General features: G+C 34.6%; 1 protein-coding gene across 1 annotated transcript in view; it reads right to left on the reverse strand.

The window, feature by feature from the left end:
• Positions 1–1,515: 1,515 nt before the first annotated feature.
• Positions 1,516–23,865, reverse strand: part of LOC149803236 (prolyl 4-hydroxylase subunit alpha-1-like) — a 69,248-nt gene continuing 46,898 nt past the window's right edge. The window contains 3 exon segments of the mRNA XM_089952878.1: positions 1,516–8,157; positions 8,966–9,034; positions 14,177–14,242. Coding sequence (XP_089809004.1) covers positions 7,990–8,157; positions 8,966–9,034; positions 14,177–14,242 — 303 coding nt within the window. The 3' untranslated portion in view covers positions 1,516–7,989.

Consider the following 23,865-nt stretch of genomic DNA (forward strand, 5'->3'; position numbering starts at 1 on the left):
TAAAAACTTCTTCTCACAAGCGCAAGTGATTCCTCTTGGATTCATCAAGATAAATTTACACAATCCTTGGTCACGATATCACATGGGTTTTCAATAAAATTTCTGGTTGAGATACCTGTCACCTGACCGCTACTTTTTTTTACTCCAACCCTCTGGTGTTTTACAACCATGACTGTCATTTCACACAGCAGCAGGTTGTGTGTGTGTGTGGGGGGGGGGGGGGGGCGACAACCAACAATGATTTCTCGGGTCAAGAATGAGGACGCATAAAAATGTGACAAACAAAAGTCAAGAGAAAAACATAAGGTGGCGCTCACCAGATAATATGTACTTTTAAGAGAGTGACATATGTAAGGTGAAGTAGTTCGCATTTAAAACATGCACAGTGGAGATAATGTTGGCATATCTCAATGCTGCATTAATGTAATGTGGATGATATTTCTTTTGGATATTGTACTTTTGGAAATTTTACATGATTTAAGTACACTGCTAACTAAAATGACTGCTCCCTTGTGTTAAAAAATCAGTTTGAATTAGTCTAAAGTACACTATACATAGCAGCTATTAAAATAGGGAAAATGAATTTTGCCAGACTAGACAATACCAGCTTCTGAAAGTGCAATGAATGAATTACCAAATATATAAAATGTAAAAAAAGTTATCGTCTCTTTTTTATACAATTGACCTCTGAAGTTCAGGAAGTGAAAATGACCAAGTAGAGCTAGCACTTTCTTGAAAGGTGCACATTTGAAGTAAGGCCAAGTTGTATACTCTATAACCCATAGTACACCCATCAATCATACACCAAAATAAAGGGAATTAAAGGTTCTTTGCATTATACCTAAGATATACAAGGTCTTTTTTAAATAGCCAGTATAACCAGTGAGGAGAGCCAGGGAAATTGTTTTTCTTTAAAATCCTAACCCTATAAAATTACAAACAATATCAGATGTGAATTTAACTGTCAAGGGCCATAATTCTATCCAAAATATAGCTAAGGAGACATAACCAACAAAATGCACAGCTAGGTCAAGCTGACTAAACAAACCAAATTTTATCAAAATATGCTGCATGATTCCTGAGCTACAACAGTAGTAAAGAGCTGTTGCAGTGACATTCAATATTTATTGAAATACGACAATAACTTTGTTAACTGGAGCTGAAAGATGAAACCTTTAAAAGGTATATATGCAAGTAATAGACATTTCACTTACTGACATCCAATTATGTGCGAGGTATGCAAAACTATGGTGGTTAAAAGAATTGTGAACAGATGCACATAGAGTTGGAGTGAAAGATGAGTACAATAGGGCTACTGCATCTTGATCTAGGGCCCTATTTAACCTGAACAGAAGAAATATGTGTTTACGAGGTATGCAATTATGATGCATATTAGTAGATGCCTATATAGTGGATTAATTCTATTTAAACACAAGACCCCATCTGAAACTGGGTTGGCAAAAAACATCATTGACTGGAGGTTTACTTAAACCAATTATAAAAACAACACCATACCAGAGTTTCAGTTTTATTATTAAAAACATATGTAGGCATAAATTTTATTTAGGTAATTGCAATCTTTTATTTTACCATAGGCAAATTTTATCTAGTTCTTAAGGAACAATATAGAACAGCAATACAGTTACTGTATTTCCTTATAATAAGCCACTATATGCATTTTGCTACCAGAAAGCATATAAAGAGTGGTATTTTTTATTATATTTTGATTACATCTCTTGACAAAATGGAGAAATTGTGATATGATGGAAGACAATAAATCAATTTCATTATGAAGGATAAAAAAAATCACTGAATGTTATCACAGTTAGACCTAATATCTTGTTCACTTGATCAGAAAACCTTTAAATTTTCCTAAATCAATCACCTCCATCATTTAAAATTATGAAAATCACTTTCCACTAGCGTAACTTTTTTGATGAAGCATAAATCTGATTTTTTATATTTTTCTAGCTAACTATTATTCAGTATAAAATCTCTACTTTTCTTACATGTAAAACTTCTACTTCTAATGATACATCTGTGAACAAGAAGCCCAGGTGGAGCTGAGATGGTTCACCCAGTTGACCTCTGCTTAAAAGCCAAATAAAAAAGCAGCTGGCCTAAAAATCTGGAAAGGATGCTTTCAGTTGAAATTTCATACAATGCTTTTAACTACATGCATTATGACCAAAACTGTTTATGGTTTCTCTGGTTTTGTGCTCTTCATTCTGACTGCATATCTGTATAGTTTTTCCAATACTGAAAGGTTCCACGACAGGATGCTTCATGTCAAAGTTGGTCAAATTCTACTCAGTATTTTCTTGAGAATTTAAAAAAATGTTTTACTCCTTTTAGTAATTGCAGCAATATTTGATGGCAGGACAGCATTATCTGTATTAATCAGAAATGTGTTCAAGCAAAACAAACTTTCTGTCAAATTGTTTCAAAGTGTTAGGTGATTTTGGGGGGAAAAAGTTGTAAAAGGTATTTCTTGTGTTAGTAACAGCAACCATATTTGATTACAGATGTATTATTTATGAAACTTAAAAAACCCTATAAGCCAGGATACATTCCATCAAATTTGGTGAAATTCTGTTGAGTCATTTAAAGGTTTTTCCCTTTATAGTAACTGGCCATGTCTGATATTGGATAGGCATCATAGGCACCTCAGCAGTTGATATAATGTTAGATTATAAATCTAAATTCATACACATATCAAGACTGTAGCAGGGCAAGAAGAGCCTGGAGAAGATAATACTATTTTTGACATGATTTTAACTGGTTTCCAAGACTATAAAATGGATCAGTTTCTCTATATAAAAAGAACAACTAATTTACATAATCAATGTTGAAGTTGGTCCAATTCTTTTTATAGATAAAGTTGTGTAAATTTTAAATGGCTGCCATTACAGATGGCAGAAAATTGTCATTTGTAATAAAAGCCTGCTAATTAGTGTTTATGGTCTTTTTTTTTGTATTTCCCAGTAACATATTCAATTCAGAATACTTTCTGTAAAATTCTGTCAAAGTTTGTTGCATAGTTTTGACAAGTTTGTTATACATAACTGTGGCTCTATCTGATAGCCACCCGTCATTATTCATCCAAATTTGAAAGCGTTTCTTTTTAAATTTGGTAAATTTCTGCTTAGCAGTTCTTTAAAGTTTTGTCAATTTTTAAAACAGCAGCAGCCACATTTAATATTGATCAACATCATTGGTATACATTTTAAAGCCCATTATGCTGTCAAATTATGTTCTGTGGTAACAGAGAAGTCTTTTTTATTCCTACTTCAAGTAATCTCAGTCATGACATGATGCTTTTAATCAAATCTGGTAAAATTTTGAAGTAGTAATTAATTGTTAGTATTGGTGGCCATATCCGATGTCAGATCAGGATCATCTGAACAAATCGGAAAGAACTATTTGACAAGATGCTTTCTGTCAAATTTTCTTGGGCAGTTGTTGATACGAAAACATTTTCCTATTTTGCAGTAACAATACCAATATGAACTTCATGCCTGGATGCTTTCTTTTGAATTTGGTTAAAATTTTGCAGAATAATTTATGAGAAGTTTTAAACTGCAACTGTGAATTGACAACGATGAATGATGGCCAATATACAAACGGACCATACCATAAGATCACTTGGTCTTATGACTCGGTAAGCTAATGAAACCATAAAATCTAGCAGTGCAAAAATAATGCACATAACATTTAAAGCATGTTAATAAAACACTTATAAAAACAGACTCATTCAAAGGCTGGATTTCATAGATTGGAGGATGTCAGATTTTCTCACATTCCAATGTTTATATGGTTATCTACAGAAGATCACTGTAGAATATTCATATCTTTCATCATGTGATCCTTTACATCAACCATAAAGCAGAAAAACTGGTTAAAAAAACTCTTGGTTTCCATCATCGTTTGAGCATTCATTTGCAATAATCAATATAAACATCAACTACAATACATTTACATCCTAAAACCTGCTGTGGGCTAAAACTAAGTAATGCACAAACAGGACATTTTGAACTTGTGGACCTAGCTGAATGAACATGTTCTACAATCTGGTTTAAATTTTAAAAATGTGGTTGATTTATTAATTATTTTCTAAATTTATCTTATTATTTATGAAAGGATAATCAATTTTATATCAAAGTTGAACCATCGTTTTTATTCAAAAGTGTTTACTCCTAAGGATGAGTGGACTTCATATATTTTATCTGTTCACCTTTTGTTACATTTTGCATGCTCAGAACACAAATCTGGATGCTGTCTATACATTACTGTGCCAGTCTCGTACAGTTTATAAAAAATAAAAAAAATTATATGCTGCTCTAGTGCTTTTAATATCATTTAAAGTTTACACTGGAATTTTTCGTGTAAACCTAACATTTTACACTCTACCTTATGGTGAGGAAATGTTCAATGGGGTTTTAAAGTTGCATCAGAATTCACACTATGTCATTTTTACTTTTACTCTCTTGTTTCATTCAGGAATGTGAGAAACATAATCCGTCATTATTTATCAGTATTGGACAGGAAAATCTCACCATTGGGATCAGAATTTTGTCTCAGACACAAGGTAAGAAATGAAATTCTGGCCCTAGGGTGGAATTTCCTATCATACACAATAATACTAGTAAATATCTGACTGAATTCATACAGATCCACAAGGACTGAATTCATACCAATCCACAAGGAATGAATTCATACCGATCCACAAGGACTGAATTCATACAGATCCACAGGGACTGAATTCATACCAATCCACAAGGGCTGAATTCATACTGATCCACATGGACTGAATTCACACCAATCCAGAAGGACTTAATTCATACCGATCCACATGGACTTAATTCATACCGATCCACATGGACTGAATTCATACCAATCCACATGGACTGAATTCATACCGATCCACAAGGACTGAATTCATACCGATCCACAAGGACTGATGGAAGCAATTTTTACATTATTTATAACCATTTTACCAAGATAAAGATTATTTTAGTTGAATTGAATTAATCTTTGTAAAACAAAGAATTGTGTTAAGTTGAATAAAATAATTATCACAAAGCATATGTAAAGCAATTAACTAAAAACATGGTGAAGATGATAAAAAAATGAATACTGACCATTTTCTATTTTAAGATTGTTGCACATATATCTTTCAAAGAAATCAAGCAATAAACTAAATAATACACTTAGTCCTGGAGTAGAAATATTGGAGGGAAAAAATGAAGAGTTTCGAGTGTCCAATTTGAGCCAAAACATATCAAACTATTTTTTTTACTTATATGTGGGTCATAGAATCAAAGTTCATTTCAGATACAATTTATGACGACTTTATGCAAATTTGCTTCTAAAACATACTTCCGCAAAATATTCATTTCACAATAAAAAATAACCTGATCAGTGCCCAAAATGAAATACAAAAATCAAACTGATTTTGCAGAACAAAGTTCATAAAAATATTTTAAATGATAGGTTGACAACTATTCATTGCCTTTTTAAGCAGTAGACTAGATTTTTCTTTAAATGTGACTCTAGCCAAAACAGTTAGCTGCAGTTTGTCTTGTATGTGGTTTTTGATTTTCTATAACAATAAATCATTTGTAATTCTGACTTGGAAGAACAGAATGACTTTATTTGTTAACATGTAAGCTCTAATGAAATAAGGATACCTTTCTGTATCAACACAAAGGTATCTATTCTTACTTCATTCATTGTAAATGGCTGTAGCAGGTAACAATATTCAGTCCAGAGAATAAACATTCATTTAAAAGATCTTGGTCTTTACGAACACATACAATTAAACTATTATATAGCTACACAAAAATGAAGATGATCAAAATCATTATGAAAAAATTGAAGGCATATATTTTGCAGACAGTTAATATAAGACCTCCAAAATGAAGCTTCTCCTAACTTGCAGGTTGAGCTTCAATGATGATAGCATTTATTTAGCTTAAGATAACTGAATACTGAAGCTATATTTTAACTCTGACGAGGGTGAAATGAAAAGAAAAAAGGAAAGTAAAATATTTAAACACTAAGATTAATCTAGGATATGGATGGACATATATAAACAAACATGCCAAAGTAATCTCAATGCTGAACTACCACAAAGGTGGGCTCAACAAAAAAAAGCATTAAAAAAAATCTACAACCTACAAGTACATAATGAAAAGTAACACTAGTTTAAACATTTTCTCTAAAACATATATACATTCACAATATCTCCTCAAGTTTTCATAACAAATAGTCCTTGGCTATTCCATGGCCGGAGTTAATTGTAACAATACAGCTAATCACCTCACACCAGGGGTCAATGCATAATTAAATATTTGACATATAAACAACTCCAAATCTAAGCTGTCCTTTTCAAGTAACAGTTTAGGATTTAGAAACAAGGATGTTTGTTTAAAACGGAGTATCCCAGCGCTACTGACGTTAATGCCAATTAATAGGAAAATAATCTGAAACGATGTCATAAAAATTATTTTATGAAATGCAATAAAGTACATGGATGCCATTCATACACAATAATTTTTATTTTGAGTCTGGTTTTGGATGAGATGGATTACTCCCAAAGAGGTCAAGCTGCCTAAATGTAACAATAATAGTGAGTCAATTCAGAAGAAAAGTATGATTTTCTTTTATTCACAAGATGTATTTTTTTGTTCTTTAAAAAAATGGAGGTCAAGGGGATAGCAAGTTAACCTAGAAATTAAAATTTTGAATTAACAAGAAAAAAAGAATCTGACTGGCCATTTCACAGAAGTACCAAAGAAAATCTGCAAATGAGTATGAACTTTAGCATTGTATTTCTGGAAATGTTTGCTAAGATAGCATCTATGTAAAAATAAAAAAATATAAACCTTCAAAATAAATTTATTTTTCTTTATTTTACATGTTGCTAAAATTGGTCAAAATATTGTGTAATCAACATTTTGATTAACAAATCTTCAATTCCGGCATAATGATGTATGACTGAATACAACAGTGGTCAAGATCATGGCAAAGGGAATAATATACCATCTTTTGGAATTTAATGTGTAAAATTGAGAAGACATACAACTGTGGGAGATTCATAGTCTACACTAATATCAGTGATAAGATAAAACAACTGAATGCACAAGAAATATAAGAAATACTGTTATGTAACAAAAGAGAATGTTAAAAAAATATTGATATTACAAAACACAAAGGCCATTCTAGTGTTTTTTTAATAATACATTTTTTTAATTTAAAATAAAATTCAAAAGTAACAATACAAATTTTGGGGTCCCTTGCGTTTCCTTTCATCTTAAGTTTACTGCACATGGATGCGAGTGACCATGTATCAAACTAGGGAAGAATCTATGTAACCTATTTACAACTGTCATCATATTCATAGTAGTTGTCCATCACCATAAAAATATTTTTTTTTCCGATTAAAAATAACACTTACATCTGACATACACAACTTTAAATGGTTTAGATTCTAGTGTAGCTCATATAAATATGGACTTTTTGCCAATACATTTCCTTTCTTCTTGTTTTACCAGTGATGACCAAACCACATCAAAAAAGAGGGTCTAGTTTGATAATCACAAATAAAACCTAAATGCTTGATTATAGGTCTATTCAATCTTATTAACTTATAAACATTTAACTTGTGTTGCTAAATGTGGAGAAAAAAATATAATACTTTGACCCTATTGTGGTAAAGCAAGAGATTTTATCAATAATTCTAAATTTTGGGGGTACTTCTATTTCAAAAACTTTTGCAACGCTTGTAGAAAGAATTTAAAGGCTTTGTGCTAATGGAGAAAACGTGTAATAAAACTTTTATGATCATTAATTTAATTTCATGATTAGAATAATTAAACATTATGACACTTTGGTACGGACTGAAACATTCTGCCAGGTCTGTAATTCTTATGCATCCAGTTGAAACAAAATGAGGCACTTTAATATTAACTGAGTGTACGAATGAGATCATTCATCTGCATTTAATCCACAAGGTCGACGAAACTCCTGTCCTCTCTCATGTATCCACTTGTTTGAGACCCACTTTGTCCCAACAAGGACTGGACAAGCTGCATGGCGAGTGTTGTATATACCCTCCCCACTGCGGTACAGGTTGTACCAAAAGGCTGCTGCCCCCTTGAAGAATAAATAAGTCACAATTACATGCATGCCATGCAATATACGAACATCAAATGAACATTCACTGAGCAAATACAAAAGGCCTTGATACCAGAATGCAGCTGAACACAACAAACTGACAGCTGATAGTACATTCTCAGCAGCTTTAGAATATTGTTTGTACTTATGTAAAATAAATTTATAAATGTAACAAGACAAGTCTGATGTGTGACTATCCATGAAGTCATGGATTGATATTTTTATAACATGTATTTAACTTTATTCTAAGCCACCAGGGTCAGAATTGGCCTAAAAATGAAGTCATGTGTGACCACAGGAATGCATACCTCTAACAATGAAAATGAAGGTGATCAAACATAACCTCCAGTTTGCACAATAACAGTGCTTTTGATGTGGCAGGCAAAATGTTACCACATTTGTCCTTCAAGACTGTAGCTGTTTTCATCATTAGGAACTGCCAATGTGATTTTCAAATCTTCATAATCTTGTTAATATTAAAACTGCTTAATAAGACACAAACATCACAACTTATTTCTGTAACATATTTTAGATTTTACATACTGTATAGCATACAAATTATGCAGGGAATAATGTTGTACTGCCTTTGGATACAGAAGATGCAAAGTTTAAATTTTGCACACTGTGCCAAAGGTCACAGTTCATAAACATTTGTGTTGACTATGTATGGGAAGGCATGCTTGAAAGAATATTTTGTAGCGTTTACAGCACCTCACCACAACAGTGGATATATGGTGCCAAATAATTATAAAGACTGAAACATGGAAATAAAAAGAAAAACAGTTACCTTTATGGGAAACAGTTTTACACCTATATATGGAAACACTGTTGCACCTCCTGCCTCGACATTGGTCATCTGAAAGGAAATGGGTGAGATCACAAAAAGAAAGATTAGTCTTATACTACACAATACAAATTACACAACAGTATTGAGTAACATCACTTACTATGTGAATACTGTATGAGTTATGATTGCCATTCACTCTAATAAATATCATAAAAAAGGTTATCATTGACAAAGCTTGGCACAGTTGACAAATACATATTCAGTGTTAAAGTTTCTACTGTTTTAATGGTAATTAGACAGTGCCTTGAAATTTAGTCCAGGCATGACAATTTTGCATGCATCTTGATTCTGCAGCATAATAACTTTCTGCAATAATTGTGATAGAAGAACCTCCATTTAAACATACCCACATTCCTGTGTAAATAACCCTTTTAGCAAAAAAGAAGTGGAAGAAAGAAATGTTATAATCACATGACTATCAACCATTATTACCTATAGAATAGAGTATGTTCCAAGAATGTTTACATTCTTAACCTATTTAAAATTTGTTCAGTTCCTCTTTGATATGCAGTACTCATCTTCTTGTTGCTATAGATACTTTTTGTTCTCATTGGATTTTCAAAGATTTATTGCAGTCCATCAATAAGTGCCCATAGAAGGGACTAAGACTACAGAGAAAAAAGAATTTCTAAGAATTAAAGTTAAAATTATTTTGTGTCTTTTAACCACCTCTGACATTCTTCATATTTGATGCTGTGTTGGACATAATGGGTGTCAGTCAATTTTCATTTAGGACCAAGCTGGGAGAGTAGCAACAACAATATCTTCATCATGGCAACCATTAGGAGATGTACATTTGGTACCATTTTCATTTCAGACCAATTAGGTATCATAGGAAATCTACTTGTGAAAACCCTATGTTGACATAACCATTCATCATGGTAGATTACTGATAATATTTTCAAGATGGCTTCCAGGGCAGTCATATTAAGGGTCAATTTGCATCATTTTCATTTAGGTCAAACTAAACATCATAAGAACTATTCAGAAGAAAACCCCATGTCAAAATGACTTTCCATTTAAGAGTAGTAGTGAAAGATTTTTAAAATAGTCTCTTCAGTGGACGTCAGATCTGCACTTTTTAGTTTATGACAAACAAGGAATTATAAGTCTTCTGATGACAACCACATGTAGACATGACTTTCCCTTCTAAAGGAATAACATGAAGATTTTATGATGACTGCCATGGTGGCCATATTAGATATAAAATTAGAACCATATCCATTTGGGCCCCAGGTGGCAAGTGGTCTAAAGCACATGCCTTTACCATTCACTGCCATTTCACTTCCATCCATGTGGGTTCGAGTCTTGGGCTCAGCCCAGAAAGCTTCTAAGTAGCTTCCCATGGGTCAGTGGTTCTTGTTGGGATTTTCCTGGCTTCTTACTCTACCGTATATACTGGCTGCCATGTACAGCCTAACATGTGCTGAAAAATGGCACTAAATCATGACTACCAACAACAACCATTTCCATTTAAGGCCAACTAGACATCATAAGAGGTCTTCTGGTGAACACCCTAGGTCAATATGACTTTCCATTAAGGAGGATTAAGTTTTCAGGATGACTGCAAAGGCCATCATATTGGACATCAGATTAACACCAATTTTATTTAGCACCAACTAGACATCATAAGAAGTCTTTTAATCAAAACCTCATGTTATTATGAGCATTCATTCAGAAGGAGAAGCAATAACAAGAATTTCAAGACAACCACTGTGGTGGCCATGTTAGACATCAGATTGTCACCATTATCATTTAGGATCAACTACACATCATAAAAAGTCTTTGGTAAAAACCTTGTGTCAATATGAGTTTCCACTCAGGAGAAGTGTCAATAACAAGATTTCAAGATGACTACAGTGATGACCATATTAGAGATTAAATCAACACCATTTTCATTTAGAACCAACTAGACCATGGGATGAATGTGTGTTGAAAGTTTCATGGCAACCCTCTAAGTAAATTAGGAGGAGCAGCAATAACAAACTTGTGCCAAAGGATGGACAATGATTGATGAAAAACCATCTCACAAGTTTTTGGGGGTCTATGACCAGTAGAGAGCAAAAAAACTAATGACTGGCAAATTTGAAATTTTGCAGGGCAAGTAATTTTATCACTTGTCCTGGATGTTATACTGAATATGCAAGACAAATCCAGATTTGTGTGCAGTTTCATGATAATAATGATTCTGTGAAAGAACACGATTTTGGAATTTTTCCAGCCCTGAATAACATCAAGGAAATCACATCTTCCAAAAGTAATGGTGAATTCAAATTGGCTCAACATTACAGATGATGAAATAATAACATAACTGATATTATTGACCTTTCAAATTTTCAGGGTTCCCCCACTTTCTGAAACACAGATTTCCAGGTCTTCTCCATTTTTTCCTGGATGAAATTAATTTTGTCAATGTTCACTTATGACCCTTACTGAAGAGAATTAAAAACATTTATGCTTAGAAAACATGCATTTTTAAAATCAAAAGCTGTTTCTATTTTGAGACTCTCTCATAACACCTGATTTAGACATATGATTATACTAAACCACTGGTAATATCACAATAAATATAATGAATAAAATTCACATAAATTTACTTCAATTTCTAGAAAAAAAGTCATCTTCACTCTGCTCAAGTCGGTATTTGGAAAAGTTCTATTTTGAGGAAATGGTTGTTTTTAAATTTTGACAGTAAGCTTTTCAAATCATTAAACCTTTGTATATTAAGGACGAATTTGTTAAAGCAAGATCAACTGCTGTAGGTCACATGAGAGATTTTTAATAAAAAATCATCCTGGTTGAGTTCAGCAGATTCCCCCCCCCCCCCAAAAAAAATTGCTGCCATATTGCCAATCTGATGCCAGCTAATTTCACAGCAGACAGGCACAAAAAATGAGTAGCCATTCTGTCTGATCAGTTGGTATATTAAGTAAATTTAATATATACATTTGGTATCATATTAAAATAAATAATAGAAAATAAATAGTAAATTGTTTCTCATGACCACTTGCAAACCCAGAGCATATCAATCATATCTGCTGAGAAGGGAAATAACACATATAATCTGCATACATTAAATGCTTGCAACTGCAGTTAAAATCTCTTCTGCATCTATGTGGTATCTAACATCAGCATGGAGATATTTGGATTCATCAAGTTTGTTAGATCTAATCCTGTCTCTACTAGCCAGTAGTGACATGTGAGACAGGCTACTCTCAAATAAAGCAAATAAAGACAGAATATAGAAATAGGATGCATGTTATGACCATGATAATGCTTTTATCTGCTTTCATTTTTCTGCAGACCTAATTTCAAAGATGACTGCACTCTGGATACCATAGCATCATCTTTGAGGCTGAGTAAGTTCTGATGCTGTCATTAATGACATGCCAATGGATGAGGATCCTTATTCACATTCTGACTATGATGCATACAGACTATTCATTAATGTCAACATTAGATTCTAATACCAAGCCACTAGAGAAGATTTATACCTTCTGGAACAGCTGGGCAGTTGGCAGTATTCTCCTGGTCAATAAACACTGACCATTTTATGATGAATTTAATAACATTTAATAAAACTGATATATGAAATAAATATCTTATTGTGTGTTTTTCTCTATTTTCCATTTCACAGATAAACCTACCTTACTAAGAGCTGATGTTCACGTCTATCTGCATTTACCAGTGAGCCATTGATGACAATTTGTTCTGTATCATAAAATGTAGGACCAGTTGGTTATGGGGAGGACCAGTATCATTTTCAGGTTTATTGCTTGCAGGATATTTTGGCGAGCTTCACACATTGGCAGATACTCATCCCTGTAATCACTTTACTTAATGCAGTACACTTATCACTGCATTATTTACATTCTTACTAAAATGCCACTGACACAAGCTTGATAGCTTGCATTTTTACTTTATAAAAAACAAAACAAAAAAAAAACCCATAACAATATAACACTGGCACCTGGTACAAGCTTGACACTAAAAGCATTGTAAACCTGCCATCTTCATTCTGAGCTTAATATTTTCATGTAGTATTTAGTATCAAGTTTGCATTGGGTGCCTGTGTAAAAAGCAAATTTGGTTTCCTCTGCGACCTCCGTCTGAGCTGACAAGTAGGCAAAATATATTATTGATATGCATTAGATACTGAGGTCATTATGGGTATAAGATACAGAGATTTGTTTTCAAGGTGTGAATCTGCATCTAAGCAAGGATTTATTACAATATATTTTTGTGAACTGTATCAAATGGGAAACTGTGGAACATAAGCTTAATCATTTTTCACAGTTAATGAGACCACAGATTGTACATGTGTTGGCTATGCATGAAACCAGAGTGGTTTTCTTCCCATTTACAAAAAAAGATCTTCAGATGGATCGTACCAAGGCATAACCAGTTCGCTTCACCAATCTGACCTAACCACTTCAACTGACTATATAAATATACTTCAGACAAGCACCTGAATGATCCTTACAAGAACTACATTTCAACTGACAGAGTTCTGCAACTTTTACAAATTCTTGTAAGAACTCAACTTTTACTCATGATCAGTTCAGTTACGACTGAAAATTCCCCTTTTCCCTTGGACTTTGATCAATGTTTGCAAAATAAAAGTGTTTGCTCCCGTCTGGGTACAAACCTGTTCTTTCTCACAACTTTTTCCTGATTTTTTGGTAGCAATGGAACCCTAAATATTGTTAAATATTTTTCTATATGTAGCAGGACTAGTCCAGCTTAAGAAAACCAAGCCCTGCTTTCATGAAACCTCTCTACTTGAGTACACATGTAATTCAAATTTTCTGCCTTTACTTAATATTTTTATATTTTTTATATTTTTAAATTTAAGTATTTCAACATTATGCTTCAAAATAGACAGCACATTTCAAAAGGTAAATTTAATGCAGTGATCATGTTATATTTACAAATAATCAGTATGAAAAGCTTGATCAGAGTTTTATGTAAAGCTGAATGTTTAAATCTAAGCAGCACTACTTTTCACAAGCTGACATACATTATGAAGGAATTAAACAGAGACTAGCATCAAGCTTTGGTTCAAAGATTTCCTGTTATGTAAAGGTGGAGAAGTAAATAAGGATGACTGGTACACGCAAAAGGTTACTGTTCATGCACTGCTAGACTTACATAGGTTAGCCAGGTTGCTATTCGGTTCCCTGTGCCCAGATCCCGAAAGGCATCTTTTTCTTCCTTCTACATATATCACAGGAGGCAAAATAATATGCATCAGAAAACAATTTATGCATGCAAACAGTGATGGAAATTCACAACACTTCAAATATGTGTATATTTAGTGCTAATCACTTTCTACAGAAACATGTACATGCTTCCAACAAGAATTTCATAGAATTCTATGCATCTCCTGCACTGCCATGACATAATCCAAAATACCTTGCATAGTCACTTGAGCAAGGTAAAAAATCACCCAGACTGTAACTGTAGTTCTTTTGGGTGATTAATATTTCAAATAAAAACATATCTATCATATTTCATGACATATTCACAAGAGCATCTAAGGAACTAAACTAAATGCAAAATCTTAAGTTAACATTATTTATAGAGCATTAAAGGTGGGTCTCTGTGACCTACTTTAGCCTGTGCACACTCATGAAGTTTCACGTACATATAACAGTGTCAGAGAAACTGAAATAAATGCAAAAAAACCATGATATAATTATAAAAGGATGAAAAAGTCTTCATGATCTAATTTTGCCTCAGGTGTGTAGCACTTCCAAGATGAATTCATTAAATTTTATGACTATATACAACAGTGTCAGAGAAACGGTGCTAAATGTTGATGGCTACAGCAATAATAATGCGGGGCCCCGAGTGGCCGAGTGGTATAAAGCGCTCTCCGTTATGGATCACTGCCATCTCACCTCTGTCTGTGTGGGTTCGAGTCTCGGATTCAGCCAATGTGGGTATGTGAGAAAGCTTGCCAGTAGCTTCTTGTGGGGCGGTGATTCTTTCCGGGGGTTTCCCCTGGGTTCTTCCTCTACCATTAATACAGGTCTCCATGTATAGCCTATCATGTGCAGAAAAATGGCGTTAAACCCTACAACAACAACAACAATGCCATCAGAAAGGTGATGCTGACAACATAGCCCATGCTTCAAAGGTGAGAGACAAAATTGAGAATTAACAAGGCATCAAAACTCTTCTGATGAAAACCCCATTATCAAAACATCTTTCCATTTAATAGGAGTAGTGATACATGATTTTTAAGATGGCCACCATGGTTGCCATACTGGATATCAGATCAGCAAAATTTAATTTAGAATCAACAAGACATCTTGAGGAGTTTCTGGCAAAAGCTGCATGCTGATATGACTCACTATTATGAAAGAATAACAATAACAAGCTCTTCAAGCTGGCTCCTGTGGTGGCCACATTTGATGTCATATTAGCAGCATTTCCCTTTTGGACCAATTAAATATCAAAAGTCTTTTAGAGATATCAAAATATTAACATGACCAGGCCATTAGAAGTAGCAATAACAAACTCTTCAAGCTAGCTCTTGTGGTGGCCATATTTGATGTCAGATTAGCATTAGTTTCATTTACAGCCAACCAGACATTATAAGCAGTCCTTTAGGGCAAGCCCATACTGATAATGACCATTTATTTAGGAGAAAAGCTGTGAAAAGATCTTCAAAATGGCTACTGATGTGACCATACTGGATGTCTGAGCAGCACCATTTTTACTTAGGACCAACTTGGCCGTGGCAGGAGACACAACAAATAATGGGCAACAAATTATCCCATAAAAACCATACAATTGTTATGTTTTACATGTAATCAGTTTCTATTTTATATTTATTATTATATACTTTGCATGTTGTGCATTTCCTCGCATGAAAAGTATGGCAAAACTCACCTGTAAAGTGCAATGCATTTTGATCAATATAAAATTAGTGCTAATATGATAATAATAAAATGAACAAAAGCAATTGTTTCTATATGGTCTACAACCTTGTGAAAATTTAAGTTAATTCAGAAATTATGGACAGAAAACAAAGAATCTATCTGTATATAACATCTCATACAGAAGCAACCTGGTAAATTTTCCCATGCCTTCAAGGGCATAACCGTCTTTAGTAATGCCTCATAAAAGAATTTTCTTATAAAAGAATTTTCTTTTAAAATCAAAGTCCTATCCTGTAAAGCTACCTGATACAAAAATAAATCAAATGTGATGGGTTTTGTTTATTGTGTGGTGGGGAGTATGTGGAAGGCAGGGGTAAAACTAATTTGAATAACACAATACCTATCTGCTGTTATTGCACTGGTACATCTTTTCCTGGCACTAATTCTGAGTCCAAGGACATTTTCCCTCCTCCAATTAATTATTCAAGGTCTAGAATTAAAAAAAACATGATTCCATTCCCCTATCATGGTCTTCTTCCAACAATCAGAATATCTTCCTTCACTGACTTTGAGAATGAAGAAAAAAGATGGAGGGAAAAGGAAACTGTGCATATAGTATTAGTTAGACTATATGTACAAGTGAAATACCTGACATTATTACATGCTCATTTTGTTTCTGTTAACTTTACATTGCCTGAATTGTGCAGTATTTTACGATACTGAACACCTTCAAATTGCAAGCACGTGCACAATACATATGCCTAAAGATAGTATAGTGTATTAGGAACTACTTTGTAAACAAACCATGTCTACTCAACGCTTTAGGTTTTGGTTGGTTAGATTTGTTTGTGAATGAACTAAAGCAGCTGTTTCGTCCATTTGAAAGTATAGATAATAATGTTAACAATTGGAAGAGTTCACTGAGTCACAAATGAAACTTTCAAACAAATGAATAAACATGATATTCGCAATGTCAACAAGATGCACTAATTGAAAATACCACTCTGATCATTGAAACAATTGTTTACGAGAATATTCATATCTTTTGCAAACAAAATGGTTAAGATTATGAGAAGTGCTCTCTACGGTCTAAAAACATATAACACAGAAAAGCATACTCAGGTCAAATTGTGCTTTCCTGGCTACTTCTTCACATCTGACATACATACCTTGCAAAACCTAATATACACAGAAGCCGTACTAGAATTTCAAGAAGCCTACATATCCAGTTGAAATCTATTCAGCTTATTTCACTGAACTGACCCAATAATCCAGCCCCTCAAAATAAGAAAAGCAGAATTGAGTTGGATCAACACAGAAACAAAATCCATGCGCATTCAATCACAACATGTATCTAAATTTCAATTTTAAACAGGTGAAGAGTGTGACGAAGTTAAAAGGTCACTGGGTGGAGCAATGTGTGCATGAATACTGTTACTGTGTATTGATGAATCTATGGTTTTGAATTTATTTTGGATTAAAGCATAAATTCAATTACATTGTTTCTTGTAACATCTTTTATTGTTATGCCTTAGGTATTTAAACAAGGGGCCCCTGAGTGACAGAGTGGTCTAAAGCGCTCACTGTTCCGGATCACTGCCATCTCACCTCTGTCTGCATGGGTTCGAGTCCCAGGCTCAGCTAGTGTGGGTACATGGGAAAGCCTGCCAGTAGCTTCTCATGGGTCGGTGGTTCTTCCCTGGGTTTTCCAGAGTTCTTCCTCCACCAGTTATACTGGCCGCCATGTATAGCCTATCTTGTGCTGAAAAATGGCATTAAACCCTACAACAACAACTTAAACAAAATGAGCATATAATAAAAAGGTTACTGCATTTGTGTGAGAAAAAAGGAACCGTTTTTTTTTCTTCTGCAAAATACTGCAAGTGGGTACACCTCTTGCCACAGAAATACCAGATTACATTGGTGAAAAAGAAAGACAAGGGGGCTCACAGAAGTGAATCCAGTAACCCTTGTTACGTGAGGACATAAGCAATGTCCAAGAGGTCCAACCAAGACTAAAAAAAATGGTTAAATCTTGCATCTACTGGGAAATTGGGAAGAGGGGGAGTTCAAAAGAAAGGGTGTAACTCCTGGAAGCAACTAGCTCTCCCTGAGGCAGGGTTCATACAGCTAATGGTTAAAAAGATTCCAGACCTTTTCCAGAATGGTCTTCAATTTTGTCCAGATCCATCTGGCACGTGTATTTTAATTCTGTATTACTAAATATGCATATGATATCTGCAATATCTAAAATATTATCCATCTATCATGAGTAGGTTACAAGTCACATGTCTCATTAACTACTCTGATATGGTATGCAGCAGCTGACATAATATCCATCCCAATGAAAATAAACATCAGCACAACACATGAACATGTTCAAGCGAAAACAACAACAAAAACACAGAAACCAAAAATTCCATACTTTTTTCAGACCCCAAGGACTAAATCTTTACTTTCATTATTTCTTTTCTAGGTCTGAAAAAACCTCTCCATTCCCTTTATTTTTTCTAGTCTTTGTATAAACCCAGGGCAGGGATCTGTCCCCTCTTGCCACCTCATTGTGAGAATAACAGGCATAAACATGTTTTAAACTGGGACTGATTTAAAGCTTGGTTGTTTCCAAATTTTAACTGCTAAGAAGTGGAAGCCATTGACATTCCAAAATCAGGACATTCCTTCACCAGTTTTGCTGGGCCCAGTGTCACACTCAGGGACCAGTGTTGATAATCCCTTGAATTCCAGGAGGTCACTGTAGGGATTAGCCCTCTAAATAAGGTCTTTGCATCCACTGGAGCATGCCATAATAGGTATTTGCTGTAATCCAGCAAAATCTTGGATGTCTCCAAGGGCACAGCCCTCCTGGGGTGTAATTTTTTGCATTAATCCTGCAGAACCATACATCTCTCCAACAAGCATCCTCCATGCAGTGAAGTAGATCTGCAGGGGTCACCAAAGACATCGAGAGTGCATGCTGCAATGTCTTAACCACATCGTCTAACAGTCTCTGAAAGGCTATCAGAGATAATCATTCCTCCTTCAACAGATCAAAGGAGGCCATTGAAATAAGTTTGACATGTGAAACTATGACAACTATATCTGTGCCTTCAATTCCAACATCTTGAAAGCCTTGACATGGATAGGGGTCCAGGTTGCAGCCGAAATCCCCATCTGGTGGACACCCAAATTCAAAGTGGTTGGCTTAAGTGGCCAAGAGTGTGAATGGACCCTCTAGCAATTGGCTGACACCAGGGGCCTAACTGTAGGAAAGCAGACAAGACCACCACTGCTGATGTATGGCCCCTTCAAGGCCTGTACACAATGTCTGAGTCAGCTCGCTTACCATCAATGAAAGGAAAAGCTGGTCTGACCTGGGTTTTGCCTACAGAACCTTTCCAAAATGGAGAGTATAAAGGAGGTTACATGCTTGGGACATAGATCTGGTTAAGTAGGCAGCAAACCTTCCTCCTCCACTGCCTAACCCAGTGGGTGGAATGAAGAAGGCAAACTCAACTGATGGGGCCTTCTGGCAACTTGTCACAACAAATGGCTAGTTCAACATGCAGTCTTCATTTCTAGGGCAAGGTAGGACTATTCCACCTCATCTCTCTCCTAGTAAAAAAGGTGACTTCCCTTCTCTGCTTCTGAGAGACATGACCAGCTCTTTGAACAACATCTCTCATTAGAGCAAGGGATTGGCAATTCCCTGTTGGTACCGGTGATGGTGAGTGGCAGTCACCATTCCTCAATAATAAGGCCAGAGAAGACAGGGAAGATCTATGGCATACACAGGCTGCCAAGCCATGGCAAAGCCAAATATGGAGGCATGGCTGGAAAAATAACAGAAATGGTTGACTTACCACCATGTGGTGAGAATCCACAAGCTCCAAAGGGGTTGAATAGAGAATATTATTTTATATTTGATGGGTATTGACTTAATGCAGTCCCTCAGACTGGTTCTCACGACTCGATAAATCTGTTCCCATTTGGACTGAAATAAAAGAGATAAAAAGGTGATGCAGATCTGAGCGTTTCTTCTAGAAAGGTGGTTAGAACTCAGTACTTGATTCAAAGACCAATGTCCCATGCCCATCATATGATGATTAGTGTTCAGTGCCCAGCAGGCCATGTTCAGAGACCAGTGTTCTGTGCTTCATGACTCGAGACCATAAATGGAAAATCTGCACCAGGAACCATACCCAATGACTAGTGATCACCACCAGTTGCCTGATAATTGATGCCAAGTGACAGAAACTTGGTAAATGTCACTTGAGACATCACGCAGTGATTGCTGTCCAAAGTCAAGTGCCCAGTACCTGGTGACAGACCGATCTATAACTGTCACTAGAAATATATTTTGGTACCTGGTGCTGGATCATCACTAAATGTCAACTGACACACTAGCCAGTTACCAGACAATGATCAGTTCAATGATGTAGACTTTACTGGATAGTCTCTGCTTGGGAAACAATACTCCAACAAACAAGATCTTGCTCTGATATTTGATCTAATGCATTAGACAATGAGTGCACTTCCCCTGCATTGGTGAAGGTGGAACTCACTATTTTGGGGCTGGTGACTTCCCTATGTCATGAAATGCCCAAGAACTCTCCCTCAGAAATCACCCCAAATAAAAAGGTTTAAAAACATTCTTAAATTCTTAACCTGAGACCATATACTTTTAGACAGATGAAACAAGAGAAGCGCTGCTTTGCTTATGATGTACTCAAAATCTCTAAATCAATAAAAATGGCACAAGTACACAAAATTTAAGCAAGGATTGGGAAGAAAATGAACAAACAACGCAAACAGGATACAATTGACTGTAGAAAGCCTAAACTGAGTGGTGTACATACTAGAGACAGCAGTACAAATGCACGCAGTTGAAGAAAAACAAGATACTCTGATTAAATTATCTAAGGTCTTAGACTGCTTGTCTTGTTTTTTTTTTCATTTTAGATTTTCACTTACTAATTCAAGTAGGGAATAATGTTCTTGGACAAGATATACTACTTCCTGGAAAAGAGACAGCAATGCAATAATAGCAGGTAATATAATACTAATTAATAAAACCAAATAATTTATAAAAAATATCTACCATAGTGGTCATATTGGTTATGTTTTATCCATTCTCCTAAGACTTCAATATCTGACTGTGGAAGTGTACATCAACTTTACACCTGATTCAGGAGGATGAATAACAACAAGTTCTTTCAGACTGTAAACCTACTGTTAATGGATGCAATTTATTTTCAGTTTGAAGAGATATCACATTTCCAAAATCAAAAAGCAACATATATATTTTGAATAAATCAGATGAACCATCTGGGAAGGATCCATAGGAATTATTTTAAAATTATCTGACATTTAGAAACCCTGAAATTCAGTAGATGCAATGCAGTAGATAAATGTAATATCTGATATGAAAAATTTTGATCCAGGTATGTTATTTATTATTTCACTATGGACCAGAAGATGTTACCAATGAAAGCAAGCGATCAGCATAGACTGGTCTGCAGGTATCTGATGCAACATCTAAGTCTATGCAAAATCTTAATCTGAGACTACATCTCAGTCTGATAACATAAATTCATCTAATCTGATATCTCATTCTATGCTTTCATAGTTAGCTGTCAATTATACATGACTACATACCACAATGCACTTCTTCAATCTGAACAGTAATCAGGTATAATGTGTTTCCAAAACAAAATTGGACCTCATGAATAATTAGTTTAGTATATTTATGGGAATGTATTTTAAAGGCCTGTATTTTTATATATAAAAAACATGACTTCTTGAGGTTCATTTTCATTCATAATTATTAGCAGCAATAAAAGACTTGGTATTAACTTGAATGTCGATGCAAATAAGCAATTCCTTCTTATATGAAAATCTGATCAAAGGATCATATTCAACAGTTGTCTCTAAATATAAAATTCTTTTTCATAAAAGCCTACTGCTTATTTTTTTTTTTGGCACATAAATTACTTGAGCTGATTTTCACATCTACCCAGGATGATGTTCATTTGGACTTGGAATGCTTCATTATAAGAGGTGAATAAAGCAGAAAACAAGATCAATGAGTTTTGCCATTTTCATTAAATATGAACATTTCTGAAATTTCAAAATGTTCCTTCATATTTTATGATATTGGTGTCAATACTGAATAGCATTACTAACAATTTCGTTAATCAAGAAAATCCACCCCTTAATTATGTGACCATTGTATCAGAAACATTATTTGACCATAACAAATGTTTTTTGAAATTTCAGATTGTTGTATGGGTTTATAAAGTAAGATTCCATTTCCACAAAACAGTGACCATCCAGTACAATCATACATACAAAATGAAGACCTATGATAATATTATGTTCTAAATGAAGTCAAATTATTTGGTATGTTAAAAGACAACCAAGCAGAATCATCATATAAGATGATAATAATGTCAAAGTAATCTATTTGGTAATATATGACTTGTTGTCCCATTGTTTTAGTGCTATTGATATTATGATATTCTCTGTCTACATCTATCAGTTTGTCTGTCCATCCATAATTCTGTCTCCTCTGAAATAAATGATAGATTCACCAAATTCGGTAGTTATCTAGTTATCTTGCCCATATGATAATAAGTGGAAATGAATACTATTTTTTACTCTGCCCCCAGGGTTCATGAGAAGAGGTCATGGGTCATATTTTAAAAAATGCATTTTTTAAAGTTAAAGTGACATTTTTCTCTATTATTTGACTAAATGTTATAAATATGCAGTCTTAGAAGAAGACAACAAATTTCTGTTTCTGACCCAAGGATCATTAAGGATTTGTGGTAAGCTATCAAAACTGCATTATTTAAAGTTAGTGTTAAATACACTGTTAGTGTGATACCAGCAGCACATAAACAGCATATAAAATGCATACCTCATGACCATTTCCATTAATGTTTAACCCATACATGAATAAAGATTAACTATTTCTCCTGACAAGATTTTGACCTTGAAGCAAGAGGCATAAATATGGTCTGGTCATGAAACATATCTGGTTGAAATTTTATCAAAGTATTTTCATTGGTTCAAAGGTTATACTCCAGTCAAGGATACAAGTCTGAGTAACATATTCTGTAACCTTGATCCTAAAGCAGAGAGCATGCTAGGATATGGAACACATCAGCTACACATGTTACATAAATGGGTGGAGTTCCATTAAATACCTTCAGTGGTTAAACAGTTATAATGCAGACAAGAATCCAAGTCACAAAATTGCATTTTCCCATGCTGTGACCTTAAACCTTGAGGCAGGATGCATGGTTGTGGTAGGCAACACATCAGCTATTTATCACATATATATCTCGGAAAAGTTGCATTAAAGTATCTTCAATATATCAAAAGTTATACTCCAGATAAGTTTAAATGTCAATTATAGCTTCCCTTGCTATAACCTTGACCTTGAGGTAGATGGTGTACATGATATTTAACCGTATATCCCTATACTTGACCTTCACCTTGATTGGGGCTGGGTGGGTAATGGTTGTAGTATGCAACACACTGTCTAGTCATGATATATACCTGGGGAAAAAAGTAAAATATCTTAAGTGGTTATAAAGTTTTTAATCCCTTGTCATGACTCACTTTGAGGCAGGGACTGTGGCTATGGTACACAGCATACCAACTTGCCATGATATAATTGGGCAAAGCTTCCTTCAAATATCTACACTGGTTCAAAATATATATTGCAGTCTGATCTACATTTTCCCTTGTCAAGTGACTCAGAGAATTATATTCTCCCTTGCTGTCACCTTCACCATGAGGCACAGGGCATGATTGTGGTACACAACATAGTCATATTATATAGTTGGGCACATCCTACTCTGGACATTTGTCTTTATTTGGATCACTGTGACCTTCACCTCTAAGTGGTCTAACCCAACAGCTGTAGTTTATTTTCTTCTATGT

This window comes from Sinohyriopsis cumingii, chromosome 3 (assembly GCF_028554795.1).
Source record: "Sinohyriopsis cumingii isolate HCF-2022 chromosome 3, ASM2855479v2, whole genome shotgun sequence".
NCBI lineage: Eukaryota > Metazoa > Mollusca > Bivalvia > Unionida > Unionidae > Sinohyriopsis > Sinohyriopsis cumingii.